General features: G+C 43.6%; 1 protein-coding gene across 1 annotated transcript in view; it reads left to right on the top strand.

The window, feature by feature from the left end:
- PXDNL (peroxidasin like) overlaps positions 1-26413 on the top strand; it is a 267746-nt gene that overhangs the window by 160949 nt on the left and 80384 nt on the right. The window contains 8 exon segments of the mRNA XM_076005349.1: positions 12947-13055; positions 14777-14934; positions 16865-16987; positions 16990-17412; positions 17415-17620; positions 17623-17710; positions 17713-18054; positions 18057-18302. Of these exon segments, the coding sequence (XP_075861464.1) occupies positions 12947-13055; positions 14777-14934; positions 16865-16987; positions 16990-17412; positions 17415-17620; positions 17623-17710; positions 17713-18054; positions 18057-18302 (1695 nt within the window).

The following is a 26413-nucleotide window of genomic DNA, read 5'->3' on the forward strand; positions in this document are numbered from 1 at the left end:
TTGATAATTGAATAGTTATAAATTGTTATTTTATTATACTAGTTAATTTACTCTGAATATGATATAAATTAGCTAACATATTAAGAGATATATGAGAAACTCATTTTCCTTACCAAACTTTAATAATACAATGAATGAGGAAATACTTCTATAAACAACAGCATCTACTTAGTATACATATACATACATTTACAATAACTTTAACCCTGTTGAACACATTTCCGATCCAGCTTATACATAAAATCTATTCTGAGAGAAGCCACATGCTCTCAAAATTTTACCAATTTGATATTGGTAAGTGCATTTCCAGATTTTTCTTGGTGCAGTGTCTGGATAGTTTAGAAGTTATAAAGAAAACAAATAATCAAAATAAAAGTCATGAGGGGGAGGATCAAGATGGCGAACAAGAAACACCACCAGACATAGTGTCTCTGCAGAAAAGACAGATTCTAGCAGAAAATAGAAAAAAGAAGCAAGAAGACGAGAATACGGTGGATGAGGGCCAGAAGGAGGGGTACCTGAGACCCCGGGAGACTCCACGGGAGGAGGCTACGGAGGAGAACTGGAAGCTGAGACCCCCAGAGCAGCCTGGAGACCAGTGGGAAGGGTAGGTGGATAAGTCACCTTTCCCCTCCCCTGCATCTAGGACTGCTGGTGGGCTCCCCAGAGGGTGGAGAGACCTGCGGACACCAGGTGAGAGACGTCCGCCACCAGCGAGCGGTGAGCCTATAGTAGATGTGGCACCAGGCTCCCAAATCCCTTGGGGCGCCTCCGTGTGCACAGACCCGAGCTGCGCGACAGGCGCCATAATTGCCTCCTTCTCCCCTCCTGGACCCTATCCGAGGCTGCCCAAAGAGACAATATAGCCACCAGCCGGAGGCACCTACAGGGAATGGGACCTTCCCTTTTGGGACCCTACAGCTAACTAAGGGGAACTCAGACTGTGAGCTCGCTACCCGCAAGCCCTCCCAGGTGCTGCTGGCATGGTGATTCCAGGAGAACGGTGCAGATCCTCAGGCTGAGAGACATAGACCCAGCTTGGGCTCCCTGTGGGTGAATTGGGACTGGCACTGCTCTACCTGGTGGGGATATAGTTTGAACTCTGGGACCAAGAGGTCAGACCTTCAGACCAGATCCCGTGCACCGAGGTCTCGCATTGCCTGGGGCACAGAAGGGATATACGTGAACAGCCTACTGAGATGTGTGTACCTTCAGGGGCAGATCAGCATCCTAGAGGGCAACCCTCCTACCAAAAGGAGGCCGTACGCCCAGCCCAGGTGGCGTTCCTGTGCAGGGAAACTCCCGGCCGGCATCACAGTCTGGGGAGGCCTGGTGTCTTGTGGTCTGGCCTGTTGGCAGAGGCCCAGGAGTAGCTGCGCAATTGGGGACAGTGGAAAGAAGCCAGGCCAGCTCCACACTGCAGGTCTCAGATAGCCCCACCCCCACACACAGATATTCTGATTGAGCGGGGCCATTGCAGCCCCTCCATGACAGCTTTTCCTGGAAGCAGAGAATAGAACATTGACCCCTGCATTGGTGGTGCCTGAGGGCAGGCTTACCAAACCCAGCTCCGTCCAGACTTTCTCCTAGACCAGCCCTCACTGAGGGGGAGAAAAGGACACACCTGGAAGTCCCATGGCCCCACCCACTACCTGAAGCACTAGAGTGCCTCTCTACAGGAACAAAAGCTGATAACAGGACACAAAAACAACAGTGTAGCCTGTTCCTCCAAGCAAGTGCCATCTATTGACAGCGAGGACATCCTGCACAGCCTTTTCATGGCACCTACTGACTCATTATACAGGGAGTGGTCGAATCTCACCCACAGACACCACCTAATGGCTCAGAAACTAAACAAGGCATGTGAATACCCAAAGAAAAACCTAAAGAAAAGAAACAACAACAGATGGACATGGGAAGAAATCAGCGAAGGAACTCAGGAAATATGAAGAAAGAATGGAAAACATACCCCCAAAGAGGAGCACCAGCACCCTAGAAACGGACACCAACCAAAATGACAGCAGAATTTCGTATGTGGATCATACAAACACTCACCGACCTGCAAGAACAATTCAATAACCAACACAAAGAAACCACAAAAAGCCTGCAGGACCTAGAACAAAAGTTCACTCAAGAAATGGACACAATGAAGAAATGTTTAACCGAACTTCTGGAAATGAAGAAGCAATTCAGGGAACTACAAAATACAGTGGAAAGTCTCAAGAACAGGGTAGATCAAACAGAAGAAAGAATCTCAGAGATTGAAGATAACACCCTCCAACTAAATAAAATAGTCACAGAGATAGAGCAGAGAAATAAGAGAAAAGAGCAAAGCCTACAAGAGATGTGGGATTATGTGAAGAAACCTAATGTGAGGGTCATAGGGTTACCAGAAGGGGAAGAAGACAACACCCAAGGGTTGGACAAGCTATTTGAAGATATAATAGAGGAAAATTTCCCCGGCCTTGCTCAATATCTCGATATACAAGTTCAAAGCTCAGAGGACCCCTGGGAGATTCAATGCAAACAGGAAGACATCACAACATGCAGTCATCAGACTGACCAAAATATCAACTAAAGAGGCCCTTCTAAGAGCTGTAAGACGAAAGACGCAAGTAACATACAAGGGAAAGCCAATTCGAATAACACCAGACTTCTCTACTGAGACTTTACAAGCAAGGAGAGACTGGAGCCACATTATCACTCTTCTGAGAAAAAAAAAAAAAACAATGCCCAACCTAGAATCTTATTCCCTGCAAAACTAAGCTTCATATATGAAGGAGAAATAAAGGCATTCTCAGACAAGCAAAGTCTCAGAGAATTCACCAAGACAAGACCAGCCCTACAAGAAGTACTCAAAACAGTGTTACGCATGGAACACCATAATAAAAACTCACGAATATAAAAACAACCAAAACCCAAAGATTAAAGGCCATATAATACAATGGCTCAAGACAGAAATCAAAGCAACAACATCCAACCCAACAGAATGAACAGTAATCTACCTTACCTATCAGTTCTCTCAATAAATGTGAATGGCTTAAACTCTCCACTTAAGAGACGTAGGCCGGTTGCATGGATAACAAAATACAGGCCAAGTATATGCTGTCTTCAGGAAACACATCTAACCTGCAAGGATGCATATAGACTAAAAGTAAAAGGGTGGAGATCAGTATTCCAGGCAAGTGGAAGCCAAAACAAGGCTGGCGTGGCAGTTCTAATTTCAGACGATTTAATTTTTAAACCAACAAAAAGAGGTTGAAAGACAAAGAGGTTCATTATATAATGGTGAAGGGCACACTTCAACAAGAAGAGATAACAATTTTAAATATATATGCACCCAATTGAGGTGCACCCAGTTTCATAAAGTGTACCTTACTGGATCTAACCAAATGGATTAATAGCAACTCCATAATAACCGGAGATTTCAATACCCCACTGACGGCATGAGACAGATCCTCCAAACAGAAAATTAATAAAGAAATAATGGACTTAAACAAAACTCTAGAACAACTGGGTCTGACTGACATCTACAGGACATTCTACCCAAAATGCACTGAATATACGTTTTTTTCATCAGCTCACGGGACAATCTCTAGGATTGACCATATCCTAGGACACATAGTAAACCTCAAGAAATTTAAAAAAATAGAAATAATACCATGTATCTTCTCAGATCACAGTGGAATAAAAGTAGAAATCAACCCTAATAGTAACTCACATTTCTACACAAAAACGTGGAAATTAAACAACCTCCTACCAAATGATTACTTCATAAATGAAGAAATCAAGATGGAAATAAAAAAATTCTATGAAGAAAATGACAATGGAGAGACAAGTTATCAAATCCTCTGGGACACAGCTAAAGCAGTTCTGAGAGGAAAGTTTATCTCCATAAGTGTCTATAACCAAAAGTCAAAAAGATCACAAATAGACAATCTAATGAAATGACTCAAAGAGCTGGAAAAAGAAGAACAGACCAACCCCAAACCCAGCAGAAGAAGTGAAATAAACAAGATCAAATCATAACTAAATGAAATTGAAAACAGGGAAGCTATTCAGGAGATTAATAAAACAAAAAGTTGGTTCTTTGAAAAAATAAATAAAATTGACATGCCATTAGCTAAGCTAATGAAAAGCAGAAAAGAGAAATCTCTAATAAGCTCCATCAGGAACAAAAAAGGAGATATCACAACTGATCCCAAAGAGATACAAGGTATAATTTACTAATACTACAAAAATCTTTATGCACACAAACTAGAAAATGTGGAGGAAATGGACAAATTTCTAGAAACACACAACCTCCCTAGGCTCAACCAGGAAGAAATGGATTTCCTGAACAGACCAATCTCAAGAGCTGAAATAGAAACAGCAATTAAAAATCTTCCTAAAAAGAAAAGTCCCGGTCCAGATGGTTTCACACCCGAATTTTACTACACTTACAAAGAAGAACTAGTACCTATCCTGCAGAAACTATTCCACAACATCGAGAAGAATGGAACCATCCCCAACACCTTTTATGAAGTGAATAATACTCTGATACCAAAACCAAGAAAGGATACAACAAAAAAAGAAAACCACAGACCAATATCCCTAATGAATATAGATGCAAAAATTTTCAACAAAATCTTAGCTAACCGAATCCAGACGCTTATCAAAAAAATAATCCACCACGACCAAGTGGGCTTCATCCCAGGGATGCAGGGATGGTTCAACATATGTAAATCTATAAATGCAATTCACCACATAAACAGAAGCAAAAACAAAGACCACATGATTCTTTCAATAGATGCAGAAAAAGCTTTTGACAAAATTCAACACCCTTTCATGATACGAACACTAAATAAAATAGGCATATAAGGGACATACCTAAAAATGATACAAGCCATATATGACAGACCCATAGCCAACATCATACTAAATGGGGAAAAATTGAAAGCATTGCCACTTGGAACTGGAACGAGACAAGGCTGCCCACTATCTCTACTATTATTCAACATAGTGCTGGAAGTCCTGGCTACAGCAATCAGACAGGAAAATGGAATTAAATGTATCCAAATAGGGACAGAAGAGAGCAAACTTTCACTGTTTGCTGATGAGATGATATTACATCTAGAAAACCCCAAAGATTCAACCAAGAAACTCCTGGAACTGATCAATGAATTTAGTAAAGTCTCAGGATACAAAATCAATACACAGAAATCAGAGGCATTCATATATGCCAATAACAATCTAATAGAACCAAATCAAAGACTCAATTCTGTTCACAATAGCAGCAAAGAAATTAAAGTACCTAGGAATATACTTAACCAAGGAGGTAAAGGACCTCTACAGGGAGAACTATGAAACACTGAGGAAGGAAATAGCAGAGAATGTAAACAGATGGAAATCCACACCATGCTCATGGATTGGCAGACTCAACATCATCAAAATGTCTATACTACCCAAACTGATCTACGGATTCAATGCAATACCTATTAAAATCCCATCAGCATTCTTCACAGATATAGAAAAAATAATTTTACGCTTCCTATGGAACCAAAGAAGACCCCGAATATCAAAAGCAATTCTAGACAAAAAAAACAAAATGGGAGGCATTAATATGCCAGATATCAAACTATACTACAAAGCTGTAGTAATTAAATCAATATGGTATTGGCACAAAAATAGGAATATTGACCAGTGGAACAGATGTGAGAATCCTGATATAAAACCATCCTCATGTAGCCATCTAATCTTTGACAAAGCAGACAAAAACATACACTGGGGAAAAGAATCCCTTTTCAATAAATGGTGCTGGGAAAACTGGATAGCCACCTTTAGAAGACTAAAACAGGACTCACACCTTTTACCTCTCACAAAAATCAACTCACGCTGGATAACAGACTTAAACCTAAGGTATGAACCTATTAGAATTCTAGAGGAAAATGTTGGAAACACTCTCGTAGACATCGGCCTGGGCAAAGAGTTTATGAAGAAGTCCCCAAAGGCAATTACAGAAGCAACAAAAATAAATAAATGGGACATGATCAAACTAAAAAGCTTCTGCACAGCCAAAGAAATAGCCATGAAAGTAAACAGACAACCTACAGAATGGGAGAAAATTTTTGCATCCTACGCATCTGATAAGGGGCTGATAACTAGAATATACTTAGAACTCAGGAAAATCAGCAAGAAAAAATCAAATAACCCTATTACAAAGTGGGCAAAGGACTTGAACAGAAACTTTTCTAAAGAAGACAGAAGAATGGCCAACAAACATATGAAAAAATGCTCAACACTCTAATCATCAGGGAAATGCAAATCAAAACCACAATGAGATATCACTTAACTCCAGTGAGAATGGCCTTTATCAAAAAGTCTCCAAACAATAAATGCTGGCATGGATGCGGAGAGAGAGGAACACTCCTACACTGCTGGTGGGAGTGCAAACTAGTTCAACCTCTGTGGAAAGCAATATGGAGATACCTTAAAGCGATACAAGTGAATCTACCGTTTGATCCAGCAATCCCATTGCTGGGCATCTACCCAAAAGATCCAATGACACTCTACAAAAAAGACAGCTGCACTTGAATGTTTATAGCAGCACAATTCATAATTGCAAGGCTGTGGAAACAGCCCAAGTGCCTATCAATCTAAGAATGGATTAATAAAATGTGGTATATGTATACCATGGAGTACTATTCAGATCTAAAAAACAACGGTGATATAGCACATCTTATATTTTCCTGGTTAGAGCTGGAACCTATACTATTATGTGAAATTTCCCAAGAATGGAAAAACAAGCACCACATATACTCACCAGCAAATTGGTATTAACTGAGCAGCACCTAAGTGGACACATGGGTACTACAGTAATAGAGTTTTGGGCAGGTGGGAGGGGGAAGGGGGACTGGTATATACATATACAATGAGTGAGATGTGCACCATCTGGGGTATGGTCGTGCTTGAGGCTCTTACTTCTGGGGGAAGGGGGAGAATGGGCATTCATTGAAACCTTAAAATCTGTACCTCCATAATATGCAGAAATAAAAAATAAAATAAAAATAAATAAATAAAAGTCATAATCCAAACATCAAATCTTAAAAAAAAAGTAAATAGTGCCTTTCCCTTTCCAGTATCCAGAACAAACAATGGGGCTCTCTGAGGCAATGGACTCATTTACATGTTTAATGATTCAAAGTGATGAGTAAGACAGATTTTCTGCTGTTGGGAAAAAAATGATTTCATAAGGCAGTAATTACCGTCAATTTATGTGCAGTGGCAATGCACATGGAAGTCCTCATGTTTCCTAGGACAGCCTCCACAAGTGTTAGTGTCATTCTTTTTAGGGAAAGATTGAGTGTGATAAGGTCTATTTAGTTATGATAATTACATTATCTGGTTAGTTTTCTCCACCAAATATATATGTATATATGTAAAAAGAATACTCAAAACCTGCATTGGTCATTGTGAAAGAAATTTGGCCTTTTTTGAGGCCTAGGCATTTTGTAGCAAGAGTTGACAGAGAAGCACAGTGGTTTTATTTTTTATGTCCCTCTGGGTTTGGTCCCCAAGTTACCCGGAGCCAGCCTTTGATGTGTGGATGCAGAGCAGAGAGTGGCCTGTGGTGGCTTGAGCTCCCCTGCCTGAAAGGATATGATTTTGTCATTCACTTCTACCGTCAGTGGAGGGAATGGAGTCTCACTGATGCTTGGACAGGATTGAAAGTAGACGTGCATAACACAACGTTAAGCAAGTGTTTATTTCATAAATCTACTGAGGCCTTTTCTCCATTTTTATTAGACTTGAGATGTAACAAAAGAAAATGATCTCATTCTCCCTATACCTCTGCAAAACTTCGCATAAAAGGATAATATGCTCAGAATTTTCCGATTATTCTATTCTTATGCCATTAACTGAGGTGATTTTTTGAGCGAAATAAATACAACAATATTAATTCTAATGAGCTTCCAATTAACTGAGTTTGCTTTGCATAGCACAGTGCTGGTCCAAAGAAATTTATGGAAATATTTTAGTAATTTGTACCAAACCAAATAAAATAACACTGAAATCAAATGAATAATAAAAGGGTTTGTTTTATTTTACCCTAAAACCATATAAACTTTAAAAAATCATAATTAAGTAACATAAAAGTGAGAAAGCATTGTTACCAAGAATGTTTTATGTGTGAATATGTTACATATTTAATGTACTTTTAAGAATCTGTGAACAAACAACTTTTATGTATTTTCTATTCGTACAGTTTAGGATTTAATTATTTCAAAGAATATTTACATATTATTCCACCTTTCTTGTTACTGTCTTCTGCTTTCCACTTCTACACACTAGTTGGTTTCTTACTGATGTAAGGAAATAGCAAGTCAAGTTGAAGGAAGTAACAGGGTCACAGGTATCAGTTGGTAATTGTATAGGTTTTAAAATACAATAATCATGAAAAGCACCTTCTATTTGCATTGTGATGTGTAGTTTTGGAAGAACCTTGCATGCATTTTAAATCTGATCATCACATTTGACAACCACATTGGCCCAGAGCTCTCTGCTGAGCAAGTCTTGTTATCTCCATTTTATAAAGGAGTCAAAAGATGGAGACAAATGTTATAAAATCCCTACGCTTGTAAATATCATACAACTATAGCAGCAAGTCTATTTTATAAATAGAATGAAAGCAAAATTATCAATCAAATAAAATACGGATTAACATGTTAAAAGCTTTCCTGAAGTGTATACATCACACCAAGCTCTGTCTGCCACCGTGAGCAGCCTTTTGAGTTTAGCATCTCAGTGCCCCCCTGTCCTCTGTGATGACTCAGTCCCAGCACACAGCTTTTCTTACTTCCAAATCCAAGTAGAGCTTTGAGAGAATATTTTGTCCCAGGGGCAGTGGATCCAAGACTACTTGCCATGAATCAAAGCATGTGCTTAATGCCACTTTCTATACTTGAGGTCCAAGAGGGAAGGCATAAAAGGAAATGACAGAGAAAAAGCTGATACTTTGATTAAATAATCAAGTCAGCCTATATGCCAGTACAGATTGACTTGATTAATCTTGGTTGCTTTATTTCTAAGTGAAAGTAACAAATTGAATAGGCTCATTCTTACTGAATTTTTTTGAACATGTAACAACCAGATTCATGTAGCTATATTGAAAATATCCAGGTTTCTCATAATCACTGTAATTATAATGATTGATTACTTGATTGGTTAACACATTAACTGCCATGTGAGTTGTATTTAACTCACTCTAGTTTTGAGTGGGCCTGGGGCCTCATGAAGCATACATAACATCCATGAAATGGCACCATTGTTTCGTCAATACACATTTTCTTATCTGGAACCACAGCAACCTGAAACCTTTCGAGAAGATGACCAAGAAGTGATCTTGAAGAGACAGTCACCATGAGGACATTCTTCATTGTTAAAGAAATGCCACATTCTCAGAAGCATTTTGAAACAGTTAGGTGATATAAGCTTTTTCACTGAATTGTCATACAAAATGTTTTTTGACCAATAGTCTGGAAGTCTTGGAGCCATGTTAAGGCCCATCTAAAACAACACTTCCAAAAATCATTCCATTTCTTGAGAAGTTATGTTATACCACTTTTGTAGTTGGGAGTGGGTTTGATATTACCCTTTTGTAAAGTCTGAATTGCATAGATATTAGTTTCCTTCACCATGTAGTCAATAACATCATCTGGTATGATGAATTTGAAACAAATCATAAGATGTTTTTTCATGGAGATTTACTGCAATATTGGTTGGGTTACTTTCAGTGAAGTCAAAAATCTTCATGTTACTTCCTTCCTTCCTTCTCTGGACCCCAGGTCAGATAACTTGACACTAGTCATTAGAGGGTCTTCAGAAACATTGATGAAGAATCACTCTTGCTAAAATTGCCACAACTGCTTTGATTATTTCAGTAATAGATTTTGAACAGCCTTCCTCAATGGAAAGATCTGCATGTAATGTTCATCTTCTAGTTTTTCTCCATGGGCTGCAACTGCTATCAGAACTGCCCCCACTATCTCCACTGGGACGGCACTAAATAGATCAACATCTTCATCACTAATATCCAAAATTTCACTCACCATTTCCTCCAACAATTCCTTACATTCATTTTCTCTACACATTTTCTCTTGAGAACTAAAATGCAAAATAAACTTGTGTGATGATCGCAGCTCTGGCCACAGAAGCTACACTAAAGTAGAACTGGTGTCTAGGCGGGAAGGTCCATAGCAGGTTGTGCACTGTGAAACCTGTTGTCACTGTCAATCGGCAGGTCTCTCACACCTCCTGGTCCAGCTACCCGCCCAAACGCACCACGCGTGCTGGACTGTGTTCTCCAATTACCATAACTTCCCAGTAGACATTTCCTCTTGAATGTTTGTCTGGCGGCTCTTTGAACCGAATCCATACAGTAGTACGGGCGGCGTGACATTGTTGCACACACATAGGGAGTATGATTCAGAGGTCATCATCCAGGACCACCCACGGTCCACTTCAGACACAACTAAATACCTGTGGAATGACAAAAGACTCAGTTCTTGGAAACAAATTCAATAAGTATGTCATGAGTCATATACAACTCACATGGTGAGCAGTGTAAAATTTGATTCTAGCACCGTGTGAGTTGCATATAACTTAAGCACAGAAAACAATAAAAAATAACAAATTTTTCATTACATTAGAAAGAATTGTTTTGTTTTCAAAGTTTTTTCTATTTTCTTAATAAAACACGGTGGCCCCAAGGAAAAAAAATTTTCCTAGTATGGCAATGCGTTCATTCATTTACTCATTCTCTTTTATGTCCACACCCCACTCCCACCATGCTTGCTATATAGGTAACAACCATACTATACTTAACCCTTATACATTTCATCCAATCCTTATGGCGATCTCTTTTTAGTTTTCTAATTTTTACATTAAGCATTCTTTTAGCACTCATTCATGTGTAGATCCAGTCAGTTCTAACTGCACCTGGTGTTCCACCTTGTACATCTGCCACATTTCCCTTCCCACACGTCCATCGCTGTGAGCCAATTTTCTCCAGTGCCTTCCACATAAAGTTACAATGAACATTCTCATACATACCCTTATGGGTATGAGTTATACTTTTCCTGAATATATGCATGGGAGTAGAGTTGCTAGATAAGAAGGTGTGTGGATATGTAATTTTTCTAAGTAAAAACTAAACAAAAAACAAGTCTCTAAATAAAATTCCCCAATAGGTGTCGATTCCACAGTTCTATGAGCCTGCCTGAGGATTTCTATGTTTACCCACCCCTGTCAAAACATGACTTTTACCATTTTTGCTAGGATAAGCATAAAATGGTAGCCCATTGATGCTGTACATTTTATTTTTGAGGTTACAAGTGATTTTGAGCATATGTTATGTCCCTATTAACTTTCAGGCTTTCCTCTTTTATAACTTGCCTGTATCTATTTTTTCTTAGTGTATTATAATATTTCCTTTCAGAAAATGGACTATTAATTCTGTGTCAGAAAAAAAAATTCTGTGTCACATTTAGAAATTACAAATATCGTCATCTATTTGTGTCATTTGTCTATTAGCTTTTTTGTTAATGTTCTTACTTGAAAGGAGTTTGTTAATTTCATACAATTGAACTGATCAATTTTTGGTTTTGTTTTCTTTTGGCTATCTTTAGCTAATGTATGGTCAATTCAATGTGTTTCTTGAACTAGGAAAGCAGCACTGACCTTCTAGAGCCTCCATATGTGATTATCATAAAGGCTGAATTGAAGGCTGTACAGCCACCTGCTCATACATACTGCCCATATCTAGTTCACCAAAAGGATTTTCAGCATTTTCCATACCACTGATACATGTGAATAGTTTTTTTAAGACAATAAAATCCAGTGTGTATAGATTGTCATAATATCAAGGAATTTTCCTTTTATACCCAGATATGAATGCTATATGGCTCATCAATTGCAAAATATTTAAGCATAAATTTGTAATTAGACTATATATATATATATATATATATATATAGTTTTGTACTATATTGTGGTACTAACTTGGCTGAGGCTTATATTATTAGTAGTTACCTTAGTATTAGTTCTTTTTGATAATATGTAAAATATACACCTTCCTATTACTATTTAAGTTTTTCATCTTTTTTATTTCCTCTTAATGGCATTATTTTCAAGCTCAACTTTTGAAGATATACTTAACACTTGCTTTTGATACTTAACAATGCTAAAAAGTTATTGTTTTGTCTGTCATATAAACTTTTATTTTACTTTTAATATATCAAAAAGAACTAAATATTGTGTTGATTATTTCTCTTATATGAGCTCTACATACTTACTCATAATCATTTTTATTTAGCATTTATTCCTTTAGGGTTAAACTTCCTAAACCATCATCTGGAGAAGATTAAATAAGATGGAGATGATCAACTCTAAGTGAAGTGCTTCCTTTGTTTATAATATTCATCTTTGCAGAATTCTCCCATTTGGAAACCTATAAAAACAACATGGATTATTTTTTCACTGAAATCTTACAAAGAGTTCAATCCTTGCCTTAAGAAATGTATATGGGGATGGGATATTATTTACTTTGTTTTACTCTTTAACATTAAAGCAAAGTGGCTAATGAAATAAGCATTTTATTCCTTCTCCAGGATGACAAATTGCTGACGAACTTGTATCCCATTTTTATCAGTGTTGTGCAAAAGGAAACATTTCACATAGCTTTATGAGATTTTGGAATGCTTTAATTCCTGAAATAGAACTGTTGCTGCTAGAGGAAGCCTTGCTTCAGAACAAATTACCTCTTTCTCTGCAACATACATCATCACGTAGATATTGTATTTTATTGTCTTTGAAGTTATCACTTTAAAATGTAATGCCATTTATATTGTATCATTCCTAACTTCAAGGTCTGTTTGGTATCTTTTAATCATGGAATTGATTTTCTAAGCCGTACAGGGTAGAGAAGCCGGTGATGACTTTGTCGAATCGTCCATTCTTGATGCTGTACAGAGGGTTGACAGTGCAATTAACTCCACACGAAGACATCTGTTTTCACGGTAAGAACATATTTTATTTAGATTGCAAAATTGATTTCATTTATGTTCTACTTAGTTTTTATAATGGCAATAAATCACAAGAAGGATAGTGCATAAGACTGCCACAGAGTACCTACTTTAGTTCTTGCTTGAACATCACTCCCCTGGGCTGGCCATTGCCATAGTTCAGCTTCGAGAAGGAAACTTCTTTCTGCATAGAATCTAAATGGCATTAAATTATGCCACAGACCCACTCTATACAGTCTGACACTAGACACCAGGCAATGAGCTCTGCTATGTCAGCATCCACCAGACGGTGTCAGACCTAGCGCTTCTGCAACCCGTGAACTGTGTCACTGTCAACTTGAACACACCTGATTATAAACTGGGAGACCATAGGTAAAACTTTTGCATAGGATATGTGGCACTTTGCATTATTGTAATTTGAATTGGAATGTTTTTAGAATAGTGAAAACTTCCAATTCTACAAACTGTTTCATGTTTGTGAAACCAAGATGTATTAAAGAAAAGATGATTGCTGTGTTCACAAAGTATATATATCTCCAGTATTTGCAGTTGTTCATCAAAAAGGGACATCTGAAATTGTCAAATCAAGTATCGCCCTGATTCCTGCACATCCACAAGCGGTGTGGAGGGGTGGTCATGGACTGACCATGTTCTGAAGCCATGTGACCTATGTAATCCTCTTGTGATTCCTCACTTCATCTCCTTCTATCTGGGTGACCTTGGGCAAGTGACTTAACATCTTTTTACCTCAGGCTTTTTATCTGTAAAATTGGGATAAAAATAGGATCTTCTTCATGGGTGCACTTGCTGGGAGTATAGAGTAAGATGATATGGAAAAAAGTACTTCAATGGGCCCAGCACATAGAGAGTACTTAACTGAAGTGAGCTATTAGTATTAGTAACATTACTATTATTCTGTCATCTAAAGTTATTATGATTTAGGACATAAAGGATAAAATGTGCCTTAGTTGACCCAAATCTCTAAAACACTTTGCTTCATATTCTCAGCAACTTTAATTTTCTTTTTTAACTTATTTAGTTCAATTCTACAAATGTGCATAAGCTGCTATTGTATGCTGGCCAGGGGGCTTGGTACTTGAGATACAAAGATGAATAGGGCAACATCTCATTCATAACCCATTTCTTTCTTTAGTAGAGAAGTCGATATGTCAGCAATTTAAGCACATCTTGCTGTGTACAGAAGAGATGTATGGAAGGTTACAAAAGTAATAGAGAACATGGTGTGATAGCTTGTCAAAGCTATCAGGAGACTGTGCAGGGAGAGTGATGTCAGAGCAGGATTTTAAAGGTGAGAGTGAATTTCCATTTGGGGAAAGAGAAGACAAACTGCCAAGACTGAAACTGAAATAGTTTCACACTATTTCAGTGGGTTTACTGAGCCCCCGAAACCTATGCATGGAGCTCCCCATGTATATAACTCCCACCATAGATGCTGCTTTATTATAGAAAACTACAGTTTAGAACATTAATGTATTAAAAATGCATTTTTTGAGTTCAGCACTGTGATTGACATTTGGAATTTAGTTGTTATTAAAATAGAGCCCTCAGCTCCCCTGTGGAGATTGTATGCTAGTGGTAGAGCTTTCATTCTTCTTGAATGTTTGGAAAATGCCTTCTTAAATGCACAGCCTATGTAAGCTGCGTGGATTCTGCAGTTTTGCCTAGCAAAGAGTCATGTCTTTTGTCATTTACAGAAAACCTCACACCCCCAGTGACCTACTGGCTCAGTTGCGATACCAACATGATCCACGAACTGTGGAGATGGCAAGAGCAGGTGACATTTTTGAGCACACGCTGCAGCTGATCCGGGAACATGTGAAGCAGGGGCTCGCTGTGGATTTGAAAGGCAGAGGTCAGCTGCAGAGCCGCTCTGTTGTAAGCCTACTGTTCACAGAAAAACTGACCTCCACCTCTAATGAATACCAATCATTGTGGGATTTAGAAATTAATTTATTCACAACTTTTACTGAGTAAATGCAGATGTTTCTCATAGGAACTCTAACTCCAAAGGAGGGACAATAAATACATATTCAAACATGCCTCAACTTTTGCCCATTATACATATTGTACAACTCTAGGGGATCCATTTTATATAAACTAGCTTTTCAAATCCAAAAGATATTACTACTTCCTATAGAAAAATACTTGAAATTCCTTCCACCACCATTTATATCCCTTCCTCCTCCTATTTTTTTTTGTTGTTGTTATTTTAAAATTCTTGTGTATTTCTTTCCAAAGCCAGATATCTTAATAAATGTCAAATGAGATGACACATAAGCTTCAGATTTTCTAAGTCTTTCTCTTTATGAAATAAATGATGTGATTCTTTGCTGTCTACTATTTGTGCTGTGAGTGGAACAGCAACTTTCATTGGTTTACCTTTCCTTTATTCTCCTTCAGAAAATCGACTGAGCCCTGGTGTAGAAGGCCTATCCATGTGCTTGGCTCAGCCCAAAGTGCTCTGCACAACTTCTCTAAAGTGCATCTGACTGTCCTTAGTTGCCTATTATGTATGTCTTGGGCTTTCAAAGCTTCCCTAACCAAAACATCCTGTGAAATTTCCATATAGCCCATATTAGCACTTTAATTCACCTGTAGACTACTTCATGTTGAGTCCTATCAGGTGTGAGTTAGGCATGGCCTGGTCTACAAGAGCCCTGTCAGTTCTTCTTTCCCCAACTCCAGGTTAGGTCATACCCTCAAACCTTTCTGGTCCTTTGTGAGTTTCCTACTCACACACTAGGAAAAGAAATACTCAGAAATAACTTAGTCTAGATTCATAACTGGAAAATGATAATCAATACATATCTACAGAGATTTAGCTTATCTGAAATATGCATCCAATGTTCATTAGCAAACTGAATATATCTTCTCACTTAAAGTATTTAAGAACTTTAAACATTTTTTCCCAAGAAGAAAACCACTATGCTATTTTACCTCTCATTATTTATAAAGTTAAAGGCCTTTCCCCTCTCCCACCCTATAAGCAGCTTGCCCTTACAGTGACCCAGTATCTGCTACATCTTGATATACCGGATGATTCTTTGTATCTACCCCAGATTAAGATATCCCGGGATTCAGCTAGAAACTAGATAATACAGCTAAAGAACAAATGGTCCTGATATTTTCCACTTTCTGAGGATTAAAAAGGAATAACTCTTAGCAAGCCTGGTGTACTGAGTAGTTTTTGTAGTATTGAGAGAATGCTGGAATTTTGAGCCTTGTTAAAAGGTATGGCTCCAAGGCACTTCCCGGTGTGTTGCACATTCCCCAGGGAACGACAGTTTGTAGCAGTCCAGAAAGTTACTGTTTCATCCCTCTAGTCAAGAATCACGTGGGCTAATATTCACATGATCCTCACTGACATATCTTTGACTTTGTCCACTAGAAGCACAAAACCTGAAAGAATTCTGAAATGGAAACAAATAAAAATCAACAAAACAATTCTGGGGTAAGAATTAACAAATCCTTAGCGATGTTATATTTGTAAAAGCGCAGAAGTAGAAGTTAGGAGATGGCATATGGTTCTTCTTCTATTTTGTGCCTTCTAGAATTAGGCACTGTTTATAGGATAGACAGCACTAAAGTAAGCCACGGTCTTTGGAAATATCTTTTACAGTTAAAGAACTGTTTTCCCCACCTTTGTATTGAAGTGCTTTGTCGTGACCTAATGAAATGTTGGAAGTAAGAAAGGCTTCTGCACACCCAGGGAGGGCGGGGGTTCGGCTGCTCACTGGCACCTTGCTGACGGCCCTCCTCACGCTGGCTGCTCTGCGTTTCAGAATTCCGCTACAGTGACTTGGTGTCCCCGCGCTCCCTCAGCCTCATCGCCAATTTATCAGGATGCACAGCCCACAGGAATCTGCCCAACTGCTCCGACCTGTGTTTCCACCAGAGGTACCGAGTGCAGACGGCACGTGCGACAACCTGCAACGGCCCACGTGGGGCATGCACGGCCGTCTGGCGCCTGCAGCGGCCGGCCTACCCCGACGGCTTCAGCGCGCCCGCCCGCCCCCGCCCGCCCCCGCCGCCCTGCTGGTCTCCGGGGAGCTGGCGCGCGCCGTGGCCGTCACCCCCGACCACAGATACACGCCCATGCCCATGCAGTGGCGCCAGTTTTTGCACCACGACTTGGACCACACCGTGCCTGCGCTGAGCACGGCCCGCTACTCGGACGGGCAGCCGTGCAGCTCCGTCCGCACCCACGACCCTCCCTGCTTCCCCCTCGCCGCCGCACGCCGACCCCGGGGCAGCCCGGCACCCTGCACCTTCTTCCCTCGCTCCAGCCCGGGGCGCGGCAGCGGCGCGACCTCCTCGGTGGCCGGCTCCGTCTGCGAGAGCAGATGAACCAGCTCACAGCCTACATGGACGCCTCCAACGTTTCCGCGGGCTCGGAGCGGGAAGCCCAGGTTCTCAGAGACCGTTCTGTGCCTCGGGGACTCCTGAAGACAGGCTTGCCCTGGTTCCCTTCTGGAAAGCCCCTACTGCCCTTTTCTAGGGGCCCGCACACTGAGTGCTCACGACATGCACAGGACAGCCACAGCCCCTCTTCCTGGCCGGGCACCTCCGGGCCAACGAGCACCCGGCCCTGATGGCCGTGCACACCCCGTGGTTCCGCGAGCACAACAGGTGGCCGCGCAGCTGTCGGCTCTGAACCCCCACTGGGACGGGGACACCCTGTACCAGGAAGCCAGGCAGATCGTGGGCGCAGAGCTGCAGCACATCACCTACAGCCACTGGCTGCCCGAGGTGCTGGGGGCCGCTGGCATGAAGATGCTGCGAGAGTACCGGGGCTGCGACCCCAACGTGAACGCAGGGATCATTAACTCTTTCGCTACTGCCGCTTTCAGATTTGGCCACATGTTAATCAATCCTCTGTATCCACTGAATGACACCTTCGGTGAAATTCCCGAAGGCCGCCTTCCACTTCACAAAGCTTTCTTTTCACTTTCCAGAATAATCAAGGAAGGCGGATAGATCCGCTCCTCCGGGGCCCTTTGGCGCCGCGCAGCTGCGGCGCTCGCAGCCCCTGGGCCCGCCGCGGGAAGCTGCGCTGCGGCCCTGGTCGCGCTGCCGGGCATCCGAAGGGCCGGGACCACCAGACCCCGCCATAGGTTGACTTCCGAGTTTTCTGTAATTTGACTTCTGTCGAGAACTTTGAGGCTCTTCAAAATGAAATTAAAGATCCAGAGATCAGACAAAAACTAAAAAGTAAGTATGCAAATGTTGCCTGGATTCAAGCATTTCTTGGTAGAAGGAAGTGTTAAAAGGCTTTTTGTGGGGGTGGAATTTGGTTTTCTGGGGATGTTGTTGCAGAGATTTTACTAACTGTTACTGGTAGAGAAACTGACTGTTAAAGGACACATTCTCCAGAGGCCGAAAGCCTCCTTTTGCCCCCTTCTCTGTCCATCTCCTTTTAAATGCAGCCGGCGCTGCCTCCGGCGATCTTGCCAGCGCAGGCCCGTTAGGCGGAGCGGTGAGCATGTCTGGGCCACTCGCGCTCTATGGCAATGCAAGCAAAGCCAGGAATTCTGATACAAAGCTGTAAAATAAACTGTTCACTCACACAGGCCTTCTTAGGTGGAGCAAAGTAGTGAAAATGAAATCAGAAATTATTTTTTGTCAAGAGAACAAATAGTTCTGAATTCATGGTCAGAATTTAATTGAGGTCTTTTCACTGCATCCTTAATGCCTTTCAGTAAAGTATCAGTGTGTGTGTGTGTGTGTGTGTGTGTGTGTGTGTGTGTATGAGATTCAAATTTTCTTTGAAGCTACAAGTTTACACATTTTCAGGAGATAGCTTTACCCATTCCTAATTCTCACCAACCTTCATCACTTAAAATGTTTAAAAACAGAAAGAAATATTTCATCAATAAGTTTTGTCTGTGGTAAACTAAACATACCAGATTAGAATTTATTAATATATTAAGGTATATTAGTGTGAAATCTTTCAGAGAAGTTTAAATTTGTTTATAAATTATGTAGCCAATTGTCAATATTAGGCCCTTCTTTGCAAAAACAAGAATATACTTCTATGCCACTAGAATGTGTTTCTCATGTATATGGAAAATCCACCTGTGAAAAATGTATAATATATTTAAAGCAAATCAAAGTACCATGTGTTGAATTTGCAAGTTTCTACTGGAAAGGACATTGACTTTTGGATTCATGGAGGTAATAGTTTAAATCTATGTTCTACCATTTATTAGTACTGATAGCTTGTGAAAAGTTTTTAAACTTTTGAATCTCAGAATGCCGATAAAATGAGAAAGTAGTGCTTCCTCCTCAGAGTTGTTTAAAGATTAAATTACATAAAATGCATCAATACCTGGCCCAGTTCCTGCTGCATCATAAGCAATCAGTAAATGTTAGCTGCAGATATTTTATTATAACGTGACCATTTCGGTTGCCGGGTCATTTTTATATTGCCCATCTGCTCTGATCCAGCCCTGCGCTGGTGTGGGAGCCCAAAGGAAGGAAGCGGCATCCTTGCAGGAGAGCCTGACCGCAGGGGAGGCGCGAGATGATGGGTGTGGAAAGGCTTGGCGGAGGTGGGGATTCAACGCTGTGGGAGCAGAGCTGAGAAGTGGAAGGTTCACAGCAAGCCACTGGCAAAAGACGCCATTTCATCTTGCCTTGGAATTTTTTGGGTGCAAGAGGTTAGATGACGTGGGAATAGCAGGTGGCATCTGGGACGAAGGACTGGAAGCAGGAAGATGCGTAGTTGAGGGTCAGAAGGAAGGAACAGAAAGGTAATAGGGCCAGGTTTTAAAGGGCCTTGTGTGCCATGCAAAGGAATTTGGTCTTTACCCCGTGTTTAACTCTAAAGCAGGAGGGTGACCCTGCCATGAAACTGTAACCGGCAGGAATTTGGAAGAAGCCCTGCAAGGAGGAGAGGCTAGCAGCAAGGACGTCTGCAGGGACTCGAGTCCTCCAGGAGAAGGAAGATGGCTTAGACAGGCTTGTGGCAGTGCCTGCAATCCCATCAGAATTTTTTCAAAAAAAATTTTGGTATATGATATCTGTACATATTTATGGGGCACATGTGTAATAACAAAATCAGGGTATTTAGTGTATCCACAACCTGAGTATTGTCATTTATCATTTCTATGCGTTGGGTACATTTCAGGTCTTCTCTCACAGCTATGTTGAAAAATACCATACATAGTTAACTATAGTAGCCCCGCCCTACTATCCAACATTAAAGCTCATTCCTTCTAACTACGTTTATGCTTGTTCCCATTGACTGACCTCTCTTCATCCGACCACCCCTGCCCCTATCCATGCATGTTTCCGGGTTTCTGCTATGGGATGTGTCCAGCGTTTCCTGTGGGCGGATCATCCCGATCAAACGAGGTCAGTGGCCCGTCTCTCGCAATTCACTGGAGTCCCACTTCTCAAGTGGCAGCTAACTTGTAAATTCACCACAAATTATAGACTACCAGCCATGTTTCCTCTTTCAAATTTCCTGTGCCAAGGTCTTCCTAAATCCTGTGGCTCTAAGGTGAGATGCAGTAGCCGCCGCGGCCGTCCTCCCGGTGGCCTTGCGAAGCGTGACCGGCCTTTCAGACGGACCGGGACTCTGCGTGCAGCGCCCACACCACAGCCTTTCTGCTGGCTCTTTCGTGCGCTGGGGATCGTGCGGCGGAGCGCCCTGGCCACCCGGGCGGCGACCGCACTCGGCCGGCCGGCGTGCGCGGAGCAGGGCGGTGCTCGCGGGAGTCCAGATGGCAGGTTCTCGGGAGCTGCCCGCGCTGATGAAGGCGGCGCGGCTTTAAACGTCCTCACTCGCGGGGTTCTGCCCTGCCCGCTCCCGTTGCCGCTCTCCTTCCGTGTTCGCTTGCAAGTGGTTTTAGGAGTGTGCTTTCAAACCGCGTCGTTCTGTTTGGGGGGGACCAGTTGCTGCGACCTCACGTGGTGGCAGGGACAGGAGGGCGAAGGTGGCCAAGACCCCACCCTCATGACCTGATCTTCCGCAGACACTGTCACTTTGGGAGTTCAGCTTGTGTCTCTGCGGAACCCGCGCACCCACAGCAGCCGAGCGGCGCGGACTCCGTGCGGAGTGGGGTGTCCTGCGGGGGGGGGGTGTCCTGCGGGGCGGGGTGTCCTGCGGGGCGGGGTGTCCGGCGGGGGCGGGGTGTCGGGCGCGGCGGGGTGTCCAGCGCGGCGGGGTGTCCTGCGGGGCGGGGTGTCCGGCGGGGCGGGGTGTCCGGCGGGGCGGGGTGTCCGGCGGGAATGGGGTGTCCGGCGGGGCGGGGTGTCCTGCGGGGCGGGGTGTCCTGCGGGGCGGGGTGTCCGGCGGGGGCGGGGTGTCCGGCGCGGCGGGGTGTCCTGCGGGGCGGGGTGTCCGGCGGGGCGGGGTGTCCGGCGGGGGCGGGGTGTCCTGCGGGGCGGGGTGTCCGGCGCAGCGGGGTGTCCGGCGGGGATGGGGTGTCCTGCGGGGCGGGGTGTCCGGCGCAGCGGGGTGTCCGGCGGGGCGGGGTGTCCGGCGGGGTGTCTGCCGTGGCGGGGTGTCCGGCGGGGTGTCTGCCGTGGCGGGGTGTCCGGCGGGGACGGGGTGTCCGGCGGGGCGGGGTGTCCGGCGGGGATGGGGTGTCCGGCGGGGTGTCTGCCACGGCGGGGTGTCCGGCGGGGCGGGGTGTCCGGCGGGGCGGGGTGTCCGGCGGGGATGGGGTGTCCGGCGGGGCGGGGTGACCGGCGGGGATGGGGTGTCCGGCGGGGCGGGGTGACCGGCGGGGCGGGGTGTCCGGCGGGGCGGGGTGTCCGGCGGGGATGGGGTGACCGGCGGCGGCGGGGTGTCCGGCGGGGCGGGGTGTCCGGCGGGGATGGGGTGTCCGGCGGGGCGGGGTGTCCTGCGGGGCGGGGTGTCCGGCGGGGCGGGGTGTCCGGCTGGGATGGGGTGTCCTGCGGGGCGGGGTGTCCGGCGCGGCGGGGTGTCCGGCGGGGCGGGGTGTCCTGCGGGGCGGGGTGTCCGGCGCGGCGGGGTGTCCGGCGGGGCGGGGTGTCCTGCGGGGCGGGGTGTCCGGCGGGGTGTCTGCCGTGGCGGGGTGTCCGGCGGGGTGTCTGCCAAGGCGGGGTGTCTGGCGGGGCGGGGTGTCCAGCGGGGCGGGGTGTCCGGCGGGGATGGGGTGACCGGCGGGGATGGGGTGTCCGGCGGGGCGGGGTGACCGGCGGGGCGGGGTGTCCGGCGGGGCGGGGTGTCCGGCGGGGCGGGGTGTCCGGCGGGGATGGGGTGTCCGGCGGGGCGGGGTGTCCGGCGGGGATGGGGTGTCCGGCGGGGATGGGGTGTCCGGCGGGGCGGGGTGTCCGGCGGGGATGGGATGTCCGGCGGGGTGTCTGCCACGGCGGGGTGTCCGGCGGGGACGGGGTGTCCGGCGGGGCGGGGTGACCGGCGGCAGCGGGGTGTCCTGCGGGGCGGGGTGCGGGCGACCCCAGGCCTGGCTGCACCCAGGAGCCTAACCCGGGCAACGGCGTGCGACTCGTCCCGCCACAGCGAACGGAGGCTGGCCAGCGACACTGGCCGACGACACTGGCGGCTGCCGAGGGCCGCGCAGACGTGCGCACGGGCGGGACGGGACCCCGGCCTCTGCTCTGCGCAGCTCGCCCTCCACTTCCAGGAGCCGCAGACCCGCAGCGTTTTCCAGAAGGTTCTGTGACATGTGTAGACGGCTCACATCCGTCAGTACCAGAGCTCAGGTTACACTGTTTTAAAAGGCTTTTTTTTTGTAATCTAAAGTGTTTTATATTCTAAAGAGCTTGTTTTAAAACCATGTGAGAATGAATCATCTTCTTCTGCGTAGGGCTATGCTGGTCCTCAAGGATCGCGCTGTTTCTTCGGGTTCTTTCTAGAGCGCGTCTCGGGCGGAACGTGCAGATCCACACCCGCGGGTGGCACACCCCGCCGCAGAGACAGGCCACTTCACAGCTGGTTTTGAGCCCTCTTTGGAAAATGTAATACTATGTGTGACTCTTGTGGCTTTGGGCACTTTTGGTCCCCTTTCCCTTTTGGAAGGACACTCTTGGTCCCCTTTCCCTTTTGGAGGGAGTGATTCTGTTCTCTGAGCTCTCCAAGGCCCCAAGCTGCGGGCTGGGCTGGACGCGCCGTCTGCGGGAACGCCGCCCTCCTCCGCGGCTCCTCCCTCCTGTCTCACAGCTTCCCTGCCATCTGCGGGAACGCCGCCCTCCTCCGCGGCTCCTCCCTCCTGTCTCACAGCTTCCCTGCCGTCTGCGGGAACGCCGCCCTCCTCCGCGGCTCCTCCCTCCTGTCTCCCTGCTTCCCTGCCGTCTGCGGGAACGCCGCCCTCCTCCGCGGCTCCTCCCTCCTGTCTCCCTGCTTCCCTGCCGTCTGCGGGAACGCCGCCCTCCTCCGCGGCTCCTCCCTCCTGTCTCCCTGCTTCCCTGCCGTCTGCGGGAACGCCGCCCTCCTCCGCGGCTCCTCCCTCCTGTCTCCCTGCTTCCCTGCCGTCTGAAGGACGCTGCCCTCCTCCGCGGCTCCCGCTCTCCTGGCCCCACGCCTGGCGCCGGGCGTCGCTCTCGTAGCGCCCGCGTATTTTTTCTGAACACAGATTTTAAGTAGACCACATTGCACACTTACGCCGAGGGCTATTGTTTGGCTCTAAATGATGCTCTTAGAGACGTCCCACCTCTGCTCATTTTCATTCCAGAGTATTTCTGCTTTCTGTGGAACATGTTAATTGAAGGACAGGCTCAAAGAGGTGTCTTCCTTGGTTACAGATACATTGCCTAATTTATCTGAATCCTCAGAGTTCAGCTCAGGGCTTAGCGCAAAGCAGCAGCTCTCTAGAGTCTAGACACTACATATGTCATTAGGGAAGTGCGACTTGCTTGCTTCGTTTTTTTTCTTTCCAGGACCCTTGATTTGAAAATCATTCTCAGCTTAAAATCCCTTGATCGGATAAAATTTTCCTAGGTGAAAACTAGGTTTTTACTTTCATTCATGCCAATTAATTTTTTCATCAAATATGTACTGGCCTCAATCAACTATGATGTATTATAATCTTGTATACAAAGAAATGAAACGTTGCAACAAAGAAGATCATGTGTTTGGTTCTTGCATTACCTTAACCCTAATTTCAAAAAATGAAAAACGAACACAAATACACACACACACATACATACACACATACATATTCACACCCCAGTCAAAACTCAGTCAACTGTGTAGCCCAGCACCATGGAAGACAGACGTTACTGAGCAAATAAAAAGTGACAAGAGACCAATTAAGAATCGAGCAGTCAGCCAGTTATCCCCAAAGGTCCAGTTCTTAGAAGGTACTCAGTTTTGTTAATTTAGCAAAAGCAGAATGCAAATTAATTAATTCAGCACCTTAAAGTATACCATTTAATATGACGTTAGTTGTGTAGATAGTGGTTTGCTTTAGTAATTGTATTTTAGAAATTATATATGTATGCACACATAAATTACATATTATTAACACACAGGTTGAGCATCACTAAATCAAAAATTCAAACTCCCCAATGTTCTAAACCCCCAAACTCTTTGTTGTCTAAAACGTAAAATTCCATACCTGACTTTGTGTGACTAGTTGCAGTCAAAACACAGGAGCACAACACAGTTTATTTGTTGTCCCCAAGGGAAAAAAAAAGAGTCTCTCTGCCCCCTTCAGCTGTGATATATCTTTTAAGGTATATATGAAACATAAATGAATGTCTTGCTTAAACTTAGGTCCCATCCTCAAGAAATCTCATGAATATGCAAATATTCCCAAATCTGAAAAAAATCCTAAATCTGAAATTTTTCCAATCCTGAGCATTTTGGGTAAAGAATACTCACTGGTATATGCTTTGGAAAATTGTTTGATCCTATGATAGATTATTTTACAGTTATAATAACATAGTTGAAGAAATCTTTACCACTATGCTATCAAAATTAAACACTTACAGAAATGAAGGTATTCAGTTGTTCATGGTTATATACAATATGAAATTATACCACATACTTTATAGAAAACTATATTTGTTCAAAATGTATGCTTTCTTTCACTGTTAAATTCTGTTTTGCCAAGTAAGTATACATCTGAATGGACTTTGATGCATTTTTTCTTTAAATGACCGAACTACAACTAAACTAAAATTAAATTTTTAATCAACATTTTGTGGTAAAAGTTACACGCAGTACAGTGCACACATGGTAAGTCTACAATCTGATGCCTTTGAATGATATTCACACCCGTGTAGTCATTACCCCAGTAAAGACAAAGAACATTTTCGCCATCCCAGAAACTCATGGTCTTAGCAGTCTGTCTGCCAACAAGCCCCTTCCCAACAGAAACACATCTATTTTCACCATTACACATTAGTTTTGCCTGTTTTAGAACTTCATATAAATGGAATCACACTGCATGTACTCTTTTAAGTTTGGCTTATTTTACTTAGCATGTTTTTGCAATTCATCCATGCTGTGTGGTATACCAGTAGATCATGTATTTTGTTGTTGATTGTGAGTGGTGTTGTTTGTATAAATATTCAAATATTTATTTATTCATTCATCTGACATGGCCATTTGGGTTGTTTCTAGTTTTTATCTATTCTGAATAACTGCTATGAACACTCATATGCAAGTATTCTTGTGAACCTATGTTTCTATTTGTCTTGAATAAAAATCTAGCAGTGTAATTTCTAGGTCACTTGGTAAGTCTATGTTTAACGTGATAAGAAACTGCTAAAGTGGTTGTAATATTATTCACTCCCACTATCATGTGGAAGAGCTCAGTTTTGTTTAATATTTTCTCCTATTAAGATTTCTCCTTAATCTTTTCTGTTCTTCAGGTTGGAAATATCCTATTTATCTTTCTTGCAAGTTCATGGACTCTTTCTATCATCATCTTCAATCTTCTCTTACATATGTCAAGTGAAATTTTCATTTCAGTTATTGTACTAGTTCTAAAATTTACATTTTTATGGTCCTTAATTTTCTTTTGATATTGCCTAAATGTTAACTCAATAAGAGTATATCTTCTTTAATTTTTTGAACACATATTATAGCTGCTTTAATGTCCTTTTCTGATAAATTCAGTATCATGGCCATCAATCATATTGGGGTTTATTACTATTGACTACTTATTTTCTTAAGTGTGGATCCCATTTTTTTGTTTCTTGCCTGTCCTGTAATTTCTGAATGCATATAAATTATTGTGATTTCACCTTGCATGTAGGGGACTGACATATATTTTCCTAGTTTAAGAATTAAAGTTAAGTGAGTAATGTACGTGTTCTGCCCAGAGTGTTTGAAAGTAATGTGTTCTAGACAGGCTCCCTGTGATAAACAAAGGTGTTGGCTAGAAGCACAA

The sequence above is a fragment of the Microcebus murinus genome, chromosome 7, assembly GCF_040939455.1.
Source record: "Microcebus murinus isolate Inina chromosome 7, M.murinus_Inina_mat1.0, whole genome shotgun sequence".
Lineage (NCBI taxonomy): Eukaryota > Metazoa > Chordata > Mammalia > Primates > Cheirogaleidae > Microcebus > Microcebus murinus.